At 43.1% G+C, this 18,268-nt stretch overlaps 1 protein-coding gene across 3 annotated transcripts in view; it reads right to left on the bottom strand.

Annotated features, from left to right (window-relative positions):
• The window catches only part of Adck1 (aarF domain containing kinase 1), a 113,287-nt gene that overhangs the window by 93,212 nt on the left and 1,807 nt on the right, over nt 1–18,268 (bottom strand). Inside the window, exons 2-4 of one of the 3 annotated variants that reach the window (XM_048799075.1) lie at nt 16,904–17,193; nt 8,697–8,841; nt 5,107–5,190 (exon numbers count right to left, since the gene is read on the bottom strand). In XM_048799075.1, the coding sequence (XP_048655032.1) occupies nt 5,107–5,190; nt 8,697–8,831 (219 nt within the window). In that variant the 5' untranslated portion in view covers nt 8,832–8,841; nt 16,904–17,193. Of the gene's footprint in view, nt 1–5,106; nt 5,191–8,696; nt 8,842–16,903; nt 17,212–18,268 lie in introns of all 3 variants that reach the window. The other 2 variants (XM_048799076.1, XM_015494450.2) reach the window with 2 other exon arrangements.

Raw genomic sequence — 18,268 nt, 5'->3', positions numbered from 1 at the left:
AAATGGCATTCATTATCAGTCTCCATTCATTCCCCCACCCTCCTCTTCCTCCTCCTTCTTCTTCTCTTCTCTCTCTCTCTCCCCCCCCTCCCTCTTTTCCCCACCCCCATGGTCTGACATACAGTACCAGCTAAAAATCTATTCAATAATTGATACCTTTAAGCATTATCATTCACTGAAAGCTTAATAAAACTGTACTTGAGAATTTTCCATGATTCCCTCCCCTCTGTGCTATGAAGCCCGGCCTCAAGTCCCTCCATGAGCTGGTCCTAATTCTACTTGTCAATATGCCCCCTCACTCACCCATACCAGTCCTCAGGAACACTGAAATAATCTCTGTTCATTGTGGACAATCCCCAAAGTCTTCCCGTCAACATCAGCCAAAATCACTTTGTCCTCCATGCTACGTGTTTCAATCGTCCCCCCCTTTCCAAACTCACTTTTAACATCACCTTAATTTGCCCAGCCTCACCCTTTTTAAGTCACTCTCTATCCCTGTATGCCTCAGGGGTCTTGGCCATCCTAGGGTAAACCAGAGTTACACGAATGAGTGAATATTTTAGAGATAATAAGATGCAGGTTTCTCACTGTGGAAGAAAGATGTAACATAGAAGGAAAGAGAGAAAGCTAACGTGGACTCTGTGGCGTTGAGTAGAATTGGAGATGTGAGTATGAACTCGGGGCTTTTTAATAGAAAGACGGATGCCTGTGTAGGTATGAGTTCACACACATGTGTAGAGATCCTCACTCTGGTACCAGGAAGAGCCTGAAAGCAATGGCATCCTGGCAGCAACGAGCATCCCTGGCCTCCGTGTTTGGGCTTCTAATTCCCTTCTCCAATAATAGGTACCAGGGCTCCTTGAAAACGTGATTGATTCCAGGGCTGAGCCTGGCACACCCTGTGATTCCAGAAAGTAAGATAGCGCTCACCACACCATGGGAGCACACCAAAAGGTCACAGAAGTCACCCTAAGGAGCTCCCAATGACCAAAGTTGGAACCACGTGAGCAACAAAATAAACAACTGTTTTGGATATAAAAGGTAAGGATTCTTTCGATTATATCTGGGATATACAACCTATGGAATATGATAAATACCCATGAGTTCATCCAGATAAAAATATTTAAATAACTGGGGAAAAAGGAAAAGCTCTTTCTTATAGAAGAATTTTTCCAATGAATAAATGGGAGAAATAGAAAATCATTAATTTGTCCATTAAATGATAAGGAGCCACCAAGGCAACCCTGCACTTCTGGATCTCATCTCCAGAGTAAATAATCCACAATGTCTGAGTCAATAAGTTGTCTCCTCTCCATTCTTACAAACTCAGATGGAGCAAAGGTCACTGCCACTATTTTGTAATTAAGGAAGCAGAGGTGCTCGACCATGAATTAGGAGCTAATGGACCCAGCTCGAGGTCCAAAATGGTTCAAATTCAACCCTGAATTTTATTTCTTCTCTTGAGTTACTGGTTCTTCTGTGCTCTATCAAAATTTTAATTATGTTTCAAGATCCAGCATACTTCTCCAAGAGTCCCCAGTGTTATTGGGACTCATTTGTTTGCAGTTAACTGTAAACCCAAACTACCTTAATCAAAAAAATAAGAAATTCCTGGCAGATACAACTGAAGGGGATAGTGGTAGTCCAGCTTCAGGTTCAGGAAGATCTAGGGACTCAACTCTCTTTGCAATACCAGCTCCATTCATAGATGGACTTTCCCTTCATAGTGACAAGACTGTCAGCAGCTCTAAGCCAACATTCTATACTTGCAATTAACCCCACAGAAAAGAAAGAGATGCTATTCTTTTAAAAAAAAAAAAAAAAAAAAAAAGTCTTAGACCTGATGTTCACTGGCCAAAACTGGCTCAAATGCCAATCCTTGCATCAATTTCTAGAGCCCAGCAGAATGAAATCTACCAATTAATTAACTGCCTAACAAGAGTGGGGTGAATCCTACTGAAATGTGATATAGTGTACATGAGAGAGGCTGGTTCTCCAAAGGAAGTTCTGGATGCTGTTCCCTACAATAAGATGTCTCCTCAGCTGCAAGATTAACAAATGTCCACTCCATTTCAACCCCTTGGTCAGAATCAACTCTATCCTGCAACCTCCCATCCTCTACCTGGACATCTACACCGGTAATGACCTCCTTCTGCTTTATAGATGGATCAGGTCCCACAAGTCAGTTTATGAGCATCCTGGGCATTAGAAATCTAGTTCTCCAAAAGCACCTGACTAATTATGTTTCAAGATCCAGCACACTTTACTACCCCAGGGGGTTAGTAAAGGGCCACAGGGCCCCTAGAATCTACTTCTTCACGTAGGCTCCCCACCCTCCTAGTGCACAGCTACATCACCGAGAGCCCAGTCCGCCAATGCCAACCTTGAAAGTGCTTCTCGAAGTCATTGCCTGTCTCTGTGACAAACCCTGGAACTTGGAGATGCTGGCTTGACAGGTGAGATAATTATGTTTTATCTTTTGCTCATTCTTTTATCAGCCATGATGAGAATGGATAAGCATCCCAATGGAAGAAAACACTCCCACAGTATCTACTCGTGCTCTTTTTTATGCCAGCCAGTTTCCCCTTCCCAGGCACAACTCCTGCAGACCAGCCTATACCCTGTTATCTGGTGTATCCAGCCACCACGTGCTGCCCTCTCGTCAAATGCCAGGCTCCACTTTCCTTACCACATCCCCAAGCTGTCAACTTCTCCAGGAGCTGCAGCACCACTGTCTTTCAGGTGACCTACACACTGACAGCCAACTGTCTTCACAACAGTCAGCACTGCCCTCTCTGCACAGTCTCCACGGCAGAGACCTGGCCTGGGTCCTGGCCTGGACCTCTCTGCAGAATGTCACTCTGGTAGGTTCCAAGGTTAGATGGAGAAAAGAGATAGGAAAGAGCAGGGGGCATTAAGTCTCAAAGGCAAGAGCTCCTAAATGCTCCAATAAAACCAACAGCTTGGGCTGGGGTTGTAGCTCCGTGGTAGAGCGCTTGCCTAGCATGCATGAGGCACTGGATTCGATCCCCAGCACCACATAAAAAGTATATAAACAGTCAGCCAATTCATGATGCTTAAAAAAAATAACAGTTCATTCATTCATTTGTTTTATACCTTTTATTAAGAACCAGCTGTGTCCAGGGTACTCACGAGTGATGCAGACCTGGAGATACAGCACAAGAGTCTCTGTCCACAGAGTACCTTCTAAGAGACATCAGACTTGTTTTCATATCGGCTTTACATTTTGCAAGGACTGTCTCAAGCATTATCTACATAATCCTCAGTAAGTGGTATAAGGATCTCTAATTTAGACACAAGGGAAAGGGCCATTCCAAAAGGATAGATCACCCTCCCAAAGCCACAAAAAACTCAGGTGTTCTGACTACAAACATTTTAGTCTCTCTCTAGCAGGGTACAACCTGACATTGAACCAGACATTAAATTGACTCAGTCCTAAGCATCATTGCTAAAGATAGAACATACAAAAGAAAAGGCCCAAACCTTCACCAAAGGAACCAAAAGTCTAAAGAGAGAGAACGACATGTAACCAACTATCATCTGTAGCTGGAATAAAGATAGAGTGATTATATGAAAATAGCAAGATATCTCTAGAAAGACACATAAGAAGTAATGATTGCCTCCAGACAGGAAAATTAGGTACCTGAAGAACCAGGGTAGAAGGGTTATTTTGTCTGTTTCAAATATTGTGTATTTTGAATTGTGTGCCATTTACATGTACTTACCAATAAACAACACTTTGAGCATACAATCGGCCAACTCTTGAATACAGAAAATTCTACATGATAAATTATCTAGCTTCTTCAATAAGCAAATAGCTAAATACAAAAAATAAATAAATAAATAAGGGAGGGAGAGGAAATGTTATAGACTTTAAAAGATTTAGGAAATGCCAACCAAATGCAAAACATGTACCTTGTTTGGATCCAGACTGAAACAAAAAATTTACTCTACTTTTATGTGTAACTAAAAAGAAAAAATTAAATTAAAAAAAACAGGTATTTGGGGGACAAGGGAGTTTTGAACATGAACTAGCTGTTAGAGGCTATTAAAGAATTGTTAATCTTGTTAGGTATGATCACAGTATTGTGACTATGTTTTTAAAGGTTCTTATCTATTAGAGATGCATACTGAAGCATTTACAGATGAAACAATATAATTTCTCAAGCTGGATCACGGTTCCACAGGAGGTTATTATACTATTTTCTCTGCTCTTATGGAGGGTTCTCATTTCCATAATAAAAAGTTTAAATAAAAATTTAAAAATTGAGCTGGCTCTGTAGCTCAATGGTAGAGTGCTTGCCTAGCACGCGTGAGGCACTGGGTTCGATTCTCAGCACCACATAAAAATAAAATATTGTGTCCACCTACAACTAAAAAATAAATGCTTAAAAAAACTAAAAAAATTAATTATCCCATCCATAAAGTATGTCTGAGAAGGAAGGCATCATAGAGAGGAGGTCCAAACTCAGTCCAGAAAGATGACTAGTAATTTCCTAAGGGCAAGAGGGCATTCCAGCTAAGGAGACCACCGAACAAACATATGAAAATCTATCCAAACCTCTCTCTGGGGGAGCAATGTATGTAAGCTTGGCTTCAGGCTCAACCTACATTCCTTCCCTGCAAAATCCCTCTTAATTGATCCCCCAACTCTCTGGAGTATCCAGATGAAACATCTATGTCAACTCCCCGGTTCCAAGTGAGGAGAGAGATCCTGAGATTGACAGCTCCACTTCTCCAAGAGGCCCCTAAGAAGTCCTCAGAGGACAGGGAGCAAACTGACCTCTTTCAGTTGGGTTTTGCCTAACAAAGCAGTTTAGAAGCAGCTGAGTTATCCCAGGGACAGAGCCTACATCCCTCCTGAGTCATCCCCCAAAGCACCTCCTAGCTAAGAGCCAGCGGACCCAGCCAGATGCAGGTCTGGCAGCCATACTGATAGGCACTACAATACCCCCAAATGGCAAATAGTCCCCACATCAGTACCGTCTGTCTTCTGCCACCTCCAACTGCCTACAGGAAGCTTACTGGCTGTGCAGTCACTTCAGACTTTTCCACCTGGCTCAGATGAGTCCCATGGTCCCTTACCTTGGATCGCAGTTGCAAGTACTCCTCTGAGCCATAGGGAACACTCCTCAGGGAGGTGAGGTAGTCGTAACTGATGACAGCTGTCTGTAAACCAAGGGAGGGGAGAGCTTAGCACTCAGAAAGCACATTCTGCTCCTCTGCCTCAGCCCTGCAGCTGCAGCCCCTCACATGGGCTGCTAGGTCTGCAGGAAGGGCCGGTCCCACCCTTCAGATGCTCTGCCCCCCAGTCTCAGCCTGGCTGGTTTCCTCCTGATTCAGAGCTCTCCACAAAGCCCCATCTGCAGAGAGGCCCAATCTAAAGTTGCCCCATTCACCAGGAACTCTCAACTCTTTATTATAATAAACCATCACCTAAAATCATCTTGTTCGTGTTTCCTTATTTATGAACTGTTTGAATTTAAGCTCTATAAACACCAGGACAGGTCCTTCCTGTTCATCACAGTACCCCTGTGTTAGTCAGCTTTTCATTGTTGTGACCAAAATACTTAACAAGAACAACTTAGAGGGAAAAAAAAATTATTTTGAGCTCCAATTTCATAAGTTTAGTCCACGGTAGATGGACTCCATTGCTCTGGGTGAGGCAGAACACCATGGCGGAAGGGCATGGTGGAGAAGCATTGCTCCCCTCATGGTGGCCAAGAAGCAGAGAGAGCAGAGGACTGAGGGAAGAACCCATCCAGGGCATGCCCCCAGCGACTCCCCTCCTCCAGCCACGCCCCACAAGCCTACATTTCACCTCCTGCCTTGACACAGGAGCTTCTGGGCGACACCTCATATACAAACTAGGACAGCCTCCAATACCTTTCACATCGCCAAGCACACAGGCAGAAGCTCAATAAATATTAATTGAAAGAATGGTGTTAAATTTACCCCACTTCTCTATATCACAAATGAACATTTTATATTTATGGTTGTTCTAATAGTTTTGATTCTGGATTCCATAGCCAAAATTCCTGGAGAGGATCTCCTATCCTTGGTGAGTCAGAAATTTATAGGCTCCCTTGTATCTCATGCATGGAGGAGCCTTGAGGATTAACAAGCCAAACCTTCCTTTTTAGAATTGAGCAACTGAGGACCCTAGAAATTAGCTCACAAGATTTACATTAAAAATTCTGTTTCTTAAATTGCGCCTCCATTTGTGTACAATGAAACAAAATGCATTCTGCTGTCATGTATACCTAATTAGAATAATAAATAAATGATCTTATATTTGTGAATTAATCCATTATATTACATATGATTGTGATTCATTCCTTTTTCTTGTTGTATAGGACTTCACTGTGATTTTATGAACACACTCATACATGTATACATATATGTACATATATATATGCATACATGAATAATGAATTTTGATTTTACTGTTTATGACTATTTGGACTGGTTTAAGTTATAAAGAATTTTGCTTTGCATCTTTTTTAAAAAAAAAACTTTATTTAATTTATTTTTGTTTTTTGTTGTTGTTTTTAGTTGTATATGGACTTAATGCCTTTATTTGTTTCTATGTGGTGCTAGGATCGAACCCAGTGCCTCATGCATGCTAGGTAAGTGCTCTACCACTGAGCCACAACCCCAGCTCCTATTTATTTTTATGTGGTGCTAAGGATCAAACCTAGTGCCTCATACTTGTAAGGCAAGCGCTCTGCCACTGAGCCACAATCCTAGCTCTTGCTTTGCATCTTTTAATGCATGTCCCTTTGTTGTTCTCATGCACATTTTAGTCCTGGGTAACTGCTCAGGAAAGAATTACTGGTTTGTAGTAATTATTGTAATAATTATATACATGTATATAATTACTAATGTATTTTGATTTAAATCGATGTGCTTTTTACTTGCCCCATCTGTTCTTATATGTACTCTTTCTTTTCTTTCCTGTTTTATTTTGGAATTATTTACTATTTTTAAAATTATTCTATTTCTACCTCTGTTAGTTTTTCCTCTTCTTTTACTGTTTACCCTAGCAATGACCATATGCACTATAGATTTATTCAAGTTGTATAAATTATTAATTTGATCTTGACAAAGTGAAGACCTTAGAACACTTAAATACTAATGGCTTTTTGAGTATCTAAATTCTCTGTATATTTTTAACTCCATGTTATTGATATTGTAATTACAGTTAGCATTAATTTAGACTTCCAAAAAAAATCTGTTTCTTTGCACTCTCCAAAGCATAATTCCATCCAATATATATTTATTAAACATCAACCATGAACAAGACCTAGTCACTGAACAGTGTACTAGGGTGATCAAGACCAAAACTCTTTAAAGAAGATGTACCTGTGTGGCTGGTTTATTAAGAACTGGTTCATGCTTCCCCACTCCTTTCCAACCATTCAAATCCCAAAGCTTAAGCTTCCCCCAGGATACTCATCCTGACTCCTGGGTACCAGCCATCGCTGGGTCTGATTATAGCAGCAGTCTTGAACCATGTGTCTTTAGATTGCACTCTTTTTTTTTTTGAGATGGTGTCTCACTATGTTTCCCAGGTTGGCCTCAAACACAATCCTCACACCTCAGACTCCCAAGTAGCTGGGACTATAGACTCTCACCACCAGACCCACTTTTAGATTGCTTTTTAGCCCACTGGTGTCTGCTGGTGTGGGCACTCCTTGGCCAAGGCTCTTTCAAAGCTGGGTCTAGGTGGTACAGTTTATTTCTACCCTTCCAAGCAAGCAAATAAGGCAGTGTTGGGCCCAAAAAAGGTACCTGGTGATTTTTTCGTATTTCATAGCCCAGGTAATCTGCCTTGGTTTGTGACTCAGCCTACCCTTAAGGACAGTCATCATATCAGGGCCTTCTCCTCTGAGCCAGACTCAAGAAAACATTTGATAATATTGAGTACTGGGGAAATAACAATAACAACTAAACAGAGTTATATCTTAATACATATCCACATCAGGGATATCAAGGGGAAGAAAGGATGTGCTCGTTTGCAGCAAAGGAGAGAAAGCCTGAGATATGGACCAACCTACCTACCAATGGGGCAACAATTATTGATCTGGGACTATGGGTCCCAGCAATGTCTGGGAGAGTAGCTCTCAGCAGTTAAGAGGACATGATTACCCCAGGACAATATTACCATTGAGTCACAGGAGAAAACCTCTAGAGGTCAAATACTCAACTCAGATTCTCTGTCAATTAGGGAATCGAAGGAGACTCTCAAAGTCCTCCAAGGACCACACACTGAGGATGAGTCCAGTACCAGAACTTCTCATACCAGCTTATGGCAGCAAGATCAAGTTTGCTGGTAGAATTTATTCTGCAGTCTTCTTTCCACAAAGTCTTCCTTCCGTGGCATTTACTGAGGAGCACTGCCCCTCAGCGTCATTACCAAATAAGATACAGAAACCAGAGATTTCATGCAATCTCAATCCTGCTCTATTTAACCACAGAGTGCCAGGATGTGTGGACAGGAATGCAGGCAGATGAGCATGTGTGTCCATGTCTGTGCAGCTGTGTAGATGGAGCTCTGGTCCATGTAAGGGTATCTCCACATGTGTATGACCAGCATGCCCATCTGCTACATGTCTGAACACCTGCAAGGAATACTGCAGTTCCTCTGCTACCTCCAAATGAGAATAACCTACCGTAGCAACTGCTCTGCCCACCCTGATGGCACCAAAGTCATTAGGGTCCAGATACTTGTTACTGTAGAGGAAGCCACCAGAGGAAGCAAGAGCCATGCTGGTCCATGAAGCAAACTTGAGAGCCTTTCTAGCCATGTCCCCCGACCTGGAGAAGAAAATAAAGTCAAGAAAGATTAGCAGTTAAGGATTTCATAGTGAGTCAATCCAGGATTCAAATCCTGACTCTGCCATTTATAGATTGTACGACCTTGGGTCGTTTTCTTAATCTCATTGAGCCTGTTTCCTCATCTGTGAAATAGGGTGATATCTCAAACTTGTCAGAATAAAATGAGATGATGTACATAAAATCCTTAGCATACTACCTGGCACAAGTTAATTCTCCAAATCCTTCCTTCAATAGTACCAGGCACTGCCTTAGAGACAGGACAGAGTGAATAAAACAAAGTTCTTGCTCACATAGATTGCATGCTAGTGGGGGATGACAGATGGAAAGAAAAGAGATATATGATACCTAGAATATCAGAGCTGCTATTAAGTGAGAGGAAGAGAAGCAAAGAGGATAGGGGTACAGAGAGACGAGGAGTGCTATTTTAGATAGGAAAGGGAGAACAGCAAGTTGACCACTGCTATTTGTAAGTTTTATTCTACCAGCATACACACTTGAGCATCAATAGCCTTTGTGCCCAAGTCAAAAGTGGTCAGGTCCCCACCAAAATGGCAGCTGAGCAGAAGCAGCCAGTAGGTCCCCTACATGTGGCTGGTTTTCAAAATACTACTGTGGTTAGAGTAGACACCCCTTTAAACCCCATGACTGATACCTATTTCATCCATTCACTGCAGGGTGACTTAGGATTAGACACCAAATCATGCTATTGGTTAGTGTGACCGCTCCCCACATTACTTGTACCTGCTTCATGCACCATGTGGCTATACAGTCAACTTTTGGCCAGTGTACCCAAAGGGCTGCTCCCTTGTAGTTCCTAAGCATCTGTATCAGACTAAGGTCCTTGACCACAGCTATAGCTGCCAAGGGAGGCCCCACACAGAAGTGCACCAAACCACCTGCCAATATAAACCCCTGCACAGGTTCCAACACAGGTCATCACCCTGGCTCCTGCTCCAGACCCAGTCTGTGACCATCACTGTCCCGTTCTATGCCTCTGTTTCCCCTTTGTATGGAAGCTACTGCTACAAATAACCTTGTGTTCATTTTCTTTAAAAAATCTATTTTGACTCATGCCTTCATAATATAGCCCCAGACTTTTTCAAGAATTCACAAGACATCTCTCTTTCAATACTTTAACTTTCAACTTACATTTTACAATGTCTGTAAAGATACAGTTGATTGTTTTATGTTTGCAGCCTTCTTTTGCTAACCCAGCCATTGCCAAGTATGGTCAACCTGCGTGCGGCTTCAAATATGCAGGTTGCTCCAGTCCACCCTGTGGCCCACTGAACCACGACTCTGGGGATAAGACTCAGGAATCTGTATTTTTGCTATGTTCTTGATTTTTTTTCCTCCACATATTCTTATATTTTTTCCAGATTTTTTATTGGTGCATTATAATTATACACATGGCGGGATTCGCTGTTACCTATTCATAGGTGTACATGATATAACAATATAATTTGGTCAAACCATCACCCAGTATTTCTCCTTTGCCTTCCCTCCCCACTCCCCAGGTCCCTTCCCTCTTCTCCACTGGTCTCCTTTCAATTTTCATGAGATCCACCCCAACACACACCTTTCTTTAACTTGTTTCTCTCTAGCTTCCACACATGAGAGAAAACATATACCCCATTATGGTTTGGATGTGAGGTGTCCCCAAAAAGTTCCTGTGTTAATGCAGGAATATTCAGAGGTAAAAATTATTAGATTACCAGAGCTGTGATCTAATCAGTTCATCCTAGTTTGAATGACTTAACTGGGTGATAACTGTAGGCAAGTGGGGCCAGGCTGGAGGCAGTAAGTCACTGGGGGTGTGCCAGGGTTCATCATCCGGGCAGCCCCTCCGCCTGCTCTCTCTGCCTCCAGTCCCCATGAGATAAATAGCCTGCCTTGGCCACTGCCCTTGTGCCATGATATTCTGCTTCATCTCAGGACCAAAGTGATATAATCCATCGAGCTTGGACTGAACCTCTAAAACTATAACCCAAAATAAACATTTCCTCCTCTAGGTTGTTACTGTCAGGTAGTTTAGTCACGCCAACAAAAAGCTGACTAACACAAAAATGAGATGATGTACATAAAGGAGGTTGTTGCTGCAACTCACCTGACTATGTGGTTCAGAAGCCTTTAGAACTGGTTTATGGGAACAGTTTGGGAATGCAGTCTAGAAGAGCCTTTGAGTTTGTAAGCATACGTTAATGGGTGATGCTGGTGGGAGCGCAGAAGACTAGAACACCAGCAGGAATGCAAAGAGTAAATAAAAATTGTGCTTAGGAGATTTCAGAGGGGAACTGGATTTGGAAATTGGACTAAGGCCTTCGCATTACATTCTATCAAAGAACTTGTCTGCATTTCTGCCCACATTCTGAGACTTAGTATGAAGCTGAATTTAAAGGTAATTAACCTGGCAGAGCAAATTTCAAGGTAGCACAGCATTCATGCAGTGGCATAAATATTGCTACCAGCTTTTAACTAGGTTTACTGCAAGAATCAGGAGCAGACAGAAGAGCCCAAGAATTTTTAAAACTTGAAGTTTGGCCAGAAAAGTGTGTGTAAAATTGAGGCCAAAGGACGTGCGGTTGTTGAAGGCATGACCACCACTAAAGAGCATTTAAGTACTTTGCACAGAGACAATAGGAAAGATGTCGGAGGGCATCTCGGGAATTTGCAAGCCCACACCCCACTGCAGGCTCAAGCATACAGAAATGAAAACTCCTTTAAGAGACCATGGGGGTACCCTACTCCCACAGGGGTGCCCAGAAAACTGCTTCTCCAGGAGTCATTTTACTGTCCTCAGTCACCAAAGCAACTGCAGTTGGGGTCCAAGGAGACCTGGCTTCTGCTCAAGCAGCAAACCTTGGTATCATGGTGCCAGTTCTACAGGAATGCAGGATATTGGAGAAAAGAGGTCATGGGGAGATCCACCAGATTTTAAAGAAGGATCTAGAAGGCCAGGCAAAGTGTAGCAGGGTCAGAACATCTGAGGGCTGCCAATGAGAGGATGATATATGAAGCTATAAAGGTGAAGCCCAAGCTGCAGTTGAGACCCCCCAGTTTAAGACATGCCAGTAACATCGGAGGAAAGCTACTGGCTATAGAGAAAGCCCGGCTAACAAAGAGGCCTCATCAGGGACAAAGAATGGGGCAGCCCAGGCACTTTGAAAAGAACACCATGCCACCACATACCCCAGATGCTGTATATGGAGCTATCGGACCTAATGGTTGCCCTGGTGAGTTTCAGTCTTGCTTTGGTTTCATCCCTTCCTTCTATGCCTCTATTTCTCTCTGGGATTGGGAATGTCTATTCTGTGTCGCTGTGTATTGGATATACGTAACTTGCTTTTGGTTTTTACAGGGGCTCACAGCCAAGAGTGTGCCTTGAGTCTGAGAGGAGACTTTGAACTTGGACTTTTAAAACTGTTAAGACTATGGGGATTCTTGAAGATGGACTAAATGTATTTTGCATTGTAATGTGGACATGAGCTTTTGAGCAAATGTAATGGTTTGGATATGAAGTGTCTTTTTACACAAAAGCCCCTGTGTAAATGCAGGATTATTCAAAGAAAATGACTCGATTTTGAGAGCTGTAACTTGATCAGTCCATCTAGTTTGAATGAACAAACTGGGTGGTAACTGTAGACAGATGGGATGTAGTTGGAGAAGGTGGGTCATGGGGTGGGGGTGCCCTGGAAGGCTTCATCTTACCTGTGGCCCCTTCCCCCCCTGCCTCCGCCACTGTCTCTGCTTCCCAGTTGCCATGAGCTGAACAACTTTACTCCACCACTGCCCTTCTACCATGGTGTTCTGCCTCACCTCTGGCCAAAAGTGATAGAGTTGGCCAAGACTGCTAAAACCATGAGCCCAGAATAAAATTTCCACTTCTCAATTGTTCTTGTAAGGTAGCTGGTAACCAGTGACAAAAGGCTAACACACAGTCCTTGGCACACCACACTGTCATGTAAATACTGCTGTTATCATCCTATTTCATGGACAAGATCCTACCACGAGGTGAGCAGCTCTCCTCCAATGGACCTTCCCCCATGATGTGCAGCCTCACCTTGGGCCCAGAGCAATGGAGTCAGCCATGTATGGACCAAAACCTCTGAAGCCCCAAATAAACTTTCCCTCCTCTAAGTTATTCTGGTTGGGTATTTTGATCAAAGTGACACAAAAGCTGAATAAAATAGTATTGATTTCTAATTTCATTCCATGATGATCAGACAAAATCCAAAAAATTACTTTTTGGGGGGCGGGGGGGATTTGCTAAGAGTTGCTTTGTGGCCTAACATACAGTCTATTTTGGAGAAGCTTCTATGAGCTACTGAAGAAAGTTAATTCAGGTATTGTTGGATGAAACATTCTACAGATGTCTGTTAAGTCATTTGATTTATAATATCATTTAGGTTAGAAGAGTTTTTAGTGAGCTTATGGTCTGGATGACCTTTCTACTGGTGAAAGGCATACTGAAATCATCCAGTATTATTATACTTGGTAATAGCTGAGACTTTGAGTAGTGTCTACTTTATATTTATTAATTCCTGATATATTGATTTATTTCTATTGTTTAATATGGTCATATTTCTCATCTGCTTAGCTACTCTTCAAATGAGATTTGTTCATTTGTGGGTTCGGGAGTTTGTTTTTTTATTTCTTCTTAGTAATGTATTTCTCTAAGTATTTTCTGTAGTGCTAGCTTACTAGCCATGAATTCTTTTAGTCTCTACCTATCTTGGAACATTTTTATTTCTTCTTCAATTCTGAAGGATCAATTATCTGGATTTAGCAGATTTGATTATGTTATTTTCTTTCACAGCTTGGAACACATCAATCCAAGCCCTCCCGGATTTTAGAGTTTGTGCTTAGAAATTGAAAGTCATTATGATTTGCTTGACTCTAAATGTGACCTGATGTTTTTCTCTTGGGGCTATCCTTACTCTGTATGTCAGGCATTTTAATTTTAATGTGTTGAACAGAGATTTTTTTTTTTCTTTTGTAGTGCTGGGGATTGAACCCAGGGCCTTGTGCATAGGAGGCAAGTACTCTACCACTGAGCTATATCCCCAGTCTCAGAGATTCTTTTCTGGCAAAGGATCCCCTTCCCATCAACTCCCAGAGGATTCAGGCATGCCCACTTCCAACCTTCTAGCAGGACCCCATCTAAACCTACCTTTTCACCTTGCTTTGTACAGTCTCACCTGCAGTATTTCTTGCTGAAAGGGGTAAATGGATCGGGCCTCCCTCTACTTTGCTTTCACCAATATAAGGTTCCTAATCTGACCCAGAAGTAGGCCTGAAATGAGGCTGGGTGACTTCAGTTCCTTACACATCCTCCTTCTTCAAGATCTTCAATGTGGCCAGGTATGGTGGCACACGCCTGTAATCCCAGCAGCTTGGGAGGATAAGGCAAGAGGATTGCGAGTTCAAAGACAGCTTCAGCAACTTAGTAAGGCCCTAAGCAACTTAGCAAAACCCTGTCTCTAAATAAAATATAAAAAGGGCTGGGGATGTGGCTCAGTGATTGAGTACCCCCTGGGTTCAATCCCCAGTACCAAAAAAAAAAAAAAAAAAACCCAGGCTCCGGAACTGGGTGAAGGCCTGGTCTGACTGCTCACCAGCTGTGTGACCTCAAGTAAGTCACAACCACTTGGGGGCCCTGTGTAATCATCTAGTTGAGGGAGCTCTTGAGAGTACCAAGCTTACGGGGTCATTGTAAGAATGAAATGAGACACTGCTTTAACATGATGCCTAACACACCCAGAAAATGAGACTTCCTTTCTTTGTTATTGTCTTCATCTCTGAAAAGTCCAAGAGGACTGGGGCTACAGTTCATGGCAGATTACCTGCCTAACATGCATGAGGCCTGTATTTGACTCCAAGCATCAAGAGAAAAAAGTCAAAGAGCTTATGTACTTACTCCTAGATTAGGTACAGGCATGAATAATTAATAAGGGGTGGGGGTTGAGGGGCTGACCATCACCTCTTGCCTGAACTATTCAACCACTCACTGCATTGCAAACCAACTCTCACACCCCACGCAACCCTCACTCTTGCTGGAAGTATCACCATCATCTTTAAGTGCATTCATATCATTTCTAACACCCTCCACCTACCGAAAAGTCCAAATACCCTGGCAAGACACTCAAGGACCATTGCGTTCTCATCCCAACCCACCTATCCAGCTTTATCTCCCAAAATAGCCCTCCACACTCAACCCACTCAAATAGCCCATGAGTCTCTGTGAATGCCAATCACTCAGAACTCACTGTTTTATGAGTTCTTTTCTCTAGCCTCATGTATACTCTGCTTATATCTCTAACAACCTGGTCCTATACCTGCCTCTTTGACTAGATGCAAAAGGCAGCATTTGCTACTAAGTAAAAACCGTGTGGAGCATTCCAACAGCTTTATGTTCATTGGCATCCATTCTGAGTCTAGGTTAAACTTTCCCATGCCAGAAGCAAGCCTTAGTCACCCTTGAGTCTCTAGTTCTGACTTCCTTCCTCAGAATGGTTGATCCAGATATCTGCCTCCTACAACCACTTCTTGCTGACCAGGAGCATATGAGAGGTGAGCACAATAATAAGCCTGCTAATAAATAATGAAACGAGTGAGGGGGTCATTCCCTGGTCTGCTAGTCTATTAATGTGGAAACTTAAGTCCAGCTGGACACTCCCACGCTCTAACCGCCCCAATGGCTCCCACCTCGTGAAGAGCCAAGGCCTCGGATGAGCACAGCCTACAAGGCCTTACAGGATCTGCCTCCCCACTTCCCTCTAGGCTCTGAAGCCCTTCCCACTCCCCTTTACTCGCTCCACTCCAACCGCACTGCCTCCTTACCAGTCCTCAAACGCAGTCCTCCTTACAGTCCTCCTTACCAGTCCTCAGCACGTGGTGGCCCCAGAGCTTTCAGACTCCCTGTTCTCTGCCTAGAACAGAAGCTGGCCGTTTTATCCCATAAAGAGCCATCCAATAATCACTTCCGACTGTGCAGGCTATACTATCTCAGGGCAGCGACTGAACTCTGCACTGTAGCACACATAGACGACCACAGAGGACATGTAAAGTAAGGACTATGGCAACGTCTGGCCTTAGACATTAATTTGCCACACCCTGGGCACAGCACATAGTAAGTGCTCCAAAAGCATTTATTGAATGAATGAGTCAATATTCCCCTTGAGGCCTGGACAGAGCCAGTAACGACAGATTTCCCTGTGAAAATACACACCCTGGGCTGCCAGTATGATAACCATTCCTGCCCATCACCCTCAGCACCACTGCCCAGTACTCACCGGAACCCCTCTCCTCCAGGAGGCCATCCCTACCCTTGAGACACCTCAGGGTGAGAAGTGGCAGCAAAGCATCCACTCCCACGACCCACTTTTCAAGAAACTGTCCTCAGTAATAAAAGAAGTGGAAATTGAAATACATAAAATAGATGATATAGGAGCCAAACTGTGTCTAAATAGATTGGAGCTGGAGTTTTCCATAAGGAGTCGGTGAGTGTTTAACATGCAAATGAGCTGCTTCCCTGAGGGTATTTTAAAAGACCTGTCAGGTGTGAAATATGTCTGTCGATGAAAAACACCTTTCATTATTAAACCCTTTGCTAATGAATCACCTGCCCAATTCTGTTTATTTGCCTTTTTGACTTTCACCTGACTTAGCTCTGGATAATAGTACATAACTTGCAGGGGGTTGAGGCCACCAAGGGCCTAAATCCTGATCACTAGATAATATTATTAGCAAGAACTAACCTTCACAGAGCCCTTTACACTCATTAAACATTACACACAACCCAGTAACAAGGATCATCATCCCCAGGTATAAATGAGGAAACCAAGGAACAGAGAGGTGGCTCAGCTCCTATTCACAGCTTGGAGAGGGCCTTCCCACTCCAGGTGCTCAGTTCTCCTTTTTTATGGCACATGACCTCTTTAAGAGGTCACCTGGACCCTCAGGTGTGAATCAATATTGGTTAAACAAAGGAATCCCTGACTGATGCCAAGGTCCTAGAGCAGTTAAGAAAAATAAATCTCACCCAGGCAAGGAATAGAAATTCTCAGTTCGTCCTGGGAAGGGGGCCTCATGGTGAATAGTGGAAATCCAAGCGCAATAAGGTTCTTTCTACTGTCCTCGAGTAAACGTGACAGTCCCTTTGGGCAGGACTATGATCTCTGACCCTCCACCACGCCCAAACGGTGGCAGGTATGTGGAAGGCACTGTTTGGAGCCTTAGAAATCCCATGTCAAGATCCAGGAGTGTTCCAGTCCACGAAGTTGCCTTAGCTGCTTCACCATCGAATCAATGGTAAGAATGATCTCCATCTCCCTAGACCAAGGAAAAACCCTGTGGGTCATAAAATCAGGCAACAGGAAGTTCACAGTGGGAAGTTTTGGTCAAACAAAATATCTATCCTAAATAGAACTAAATAGAAAATCAAGCACTTACCATTCATGAGGTCTGTAAGTAGCTAGGCCTTTTCCTTCCTTCCTTCCTTGCTTCCTTCCTTCCTTCCTTGCTTCCTCCCTCCCTCCCTCCCTCCCTCCCTTCCTTCCTTCCTTCCTTCCTTCCTTCCTTCCTTTACCAGGGGTGGAACCCAGGTGCAGAACCCAGGGGCACATAACCACTGAGCCATACCCCACCCCTCTTTTGTATTTTATTTAGAGACAGGGTCTCATCAAGTTGCTTAGGGTCTCCCTAAGTTGCTGAGACTGGATTTAAACTCGTAATCCTCCTGCCTCAGCCTCCCAACCCATTAGGATGACAGACCATTCATCTCCTGACCCTCCCCATGCCACATCCCAGGAGTACAGGTCTGGAATCATCTCTCCTTGCTTAGCACACAAGTGGGAATGGCCACAGAAGAAAGGCACTGTGGGATCTAATTTCATTAATCCTCTATATAACCACAGCCTCCTCCCATTTCCTAGAAAGACTATTAGACAAATAAGGTTTTTGTTCCCTAAACTGTTCCCAAGACTGGAAAAGACACAAAAATACTCTTGGAAAAAGTGGACAGGTCCTCAGAAGAACTTGGTCAGTAAAATGAATAAAAAGCAAATGAGTCAATGCCTAGAGACGGTGTCATGGGCCTGAGTGAGTTTACAGTCTGCCATGTCCTTTAGAGAACTACGAAGTCCAACGGAGAAATCAAAATTTTAACCATACCCCCTTTCCTCATGTTTAATGCCCAGAAGTTGCTTGAATCAATATTGGTTAAACAAAGGAATGCCTGGGCTGAGGCTGGGGCTCAGTGGCAGAGCACTTGTGTTGCACTTGTAGGGCATTGGGTTCAATCCTTAGCACCACATAAAAATAAACAAAAAATAAAACAAAGGCATGTTGTTGGCTACGGCTCTCAACAGTCCATCTACAACTACAAAAAAAAAAAAAAAAAAAAAAA

This window comes from Marmota marmota, unplaced genomic scaffold (assembly GCF_001458135.2).
Source record: "Marmota marmota marmota unplaced genomic scaffold, marMar, whole genome shotgun sequence".
Classification (NCBI taxonomy): domain Eukaryota; kingdom Metazoa; phylum Chordata; class Mammalia; order Rodentia; family Sciuridae; genus Marmota; species Marmota marmota.
This window is presented reverse-complemented; position numbering and strand designations above follow the sequence as displayed.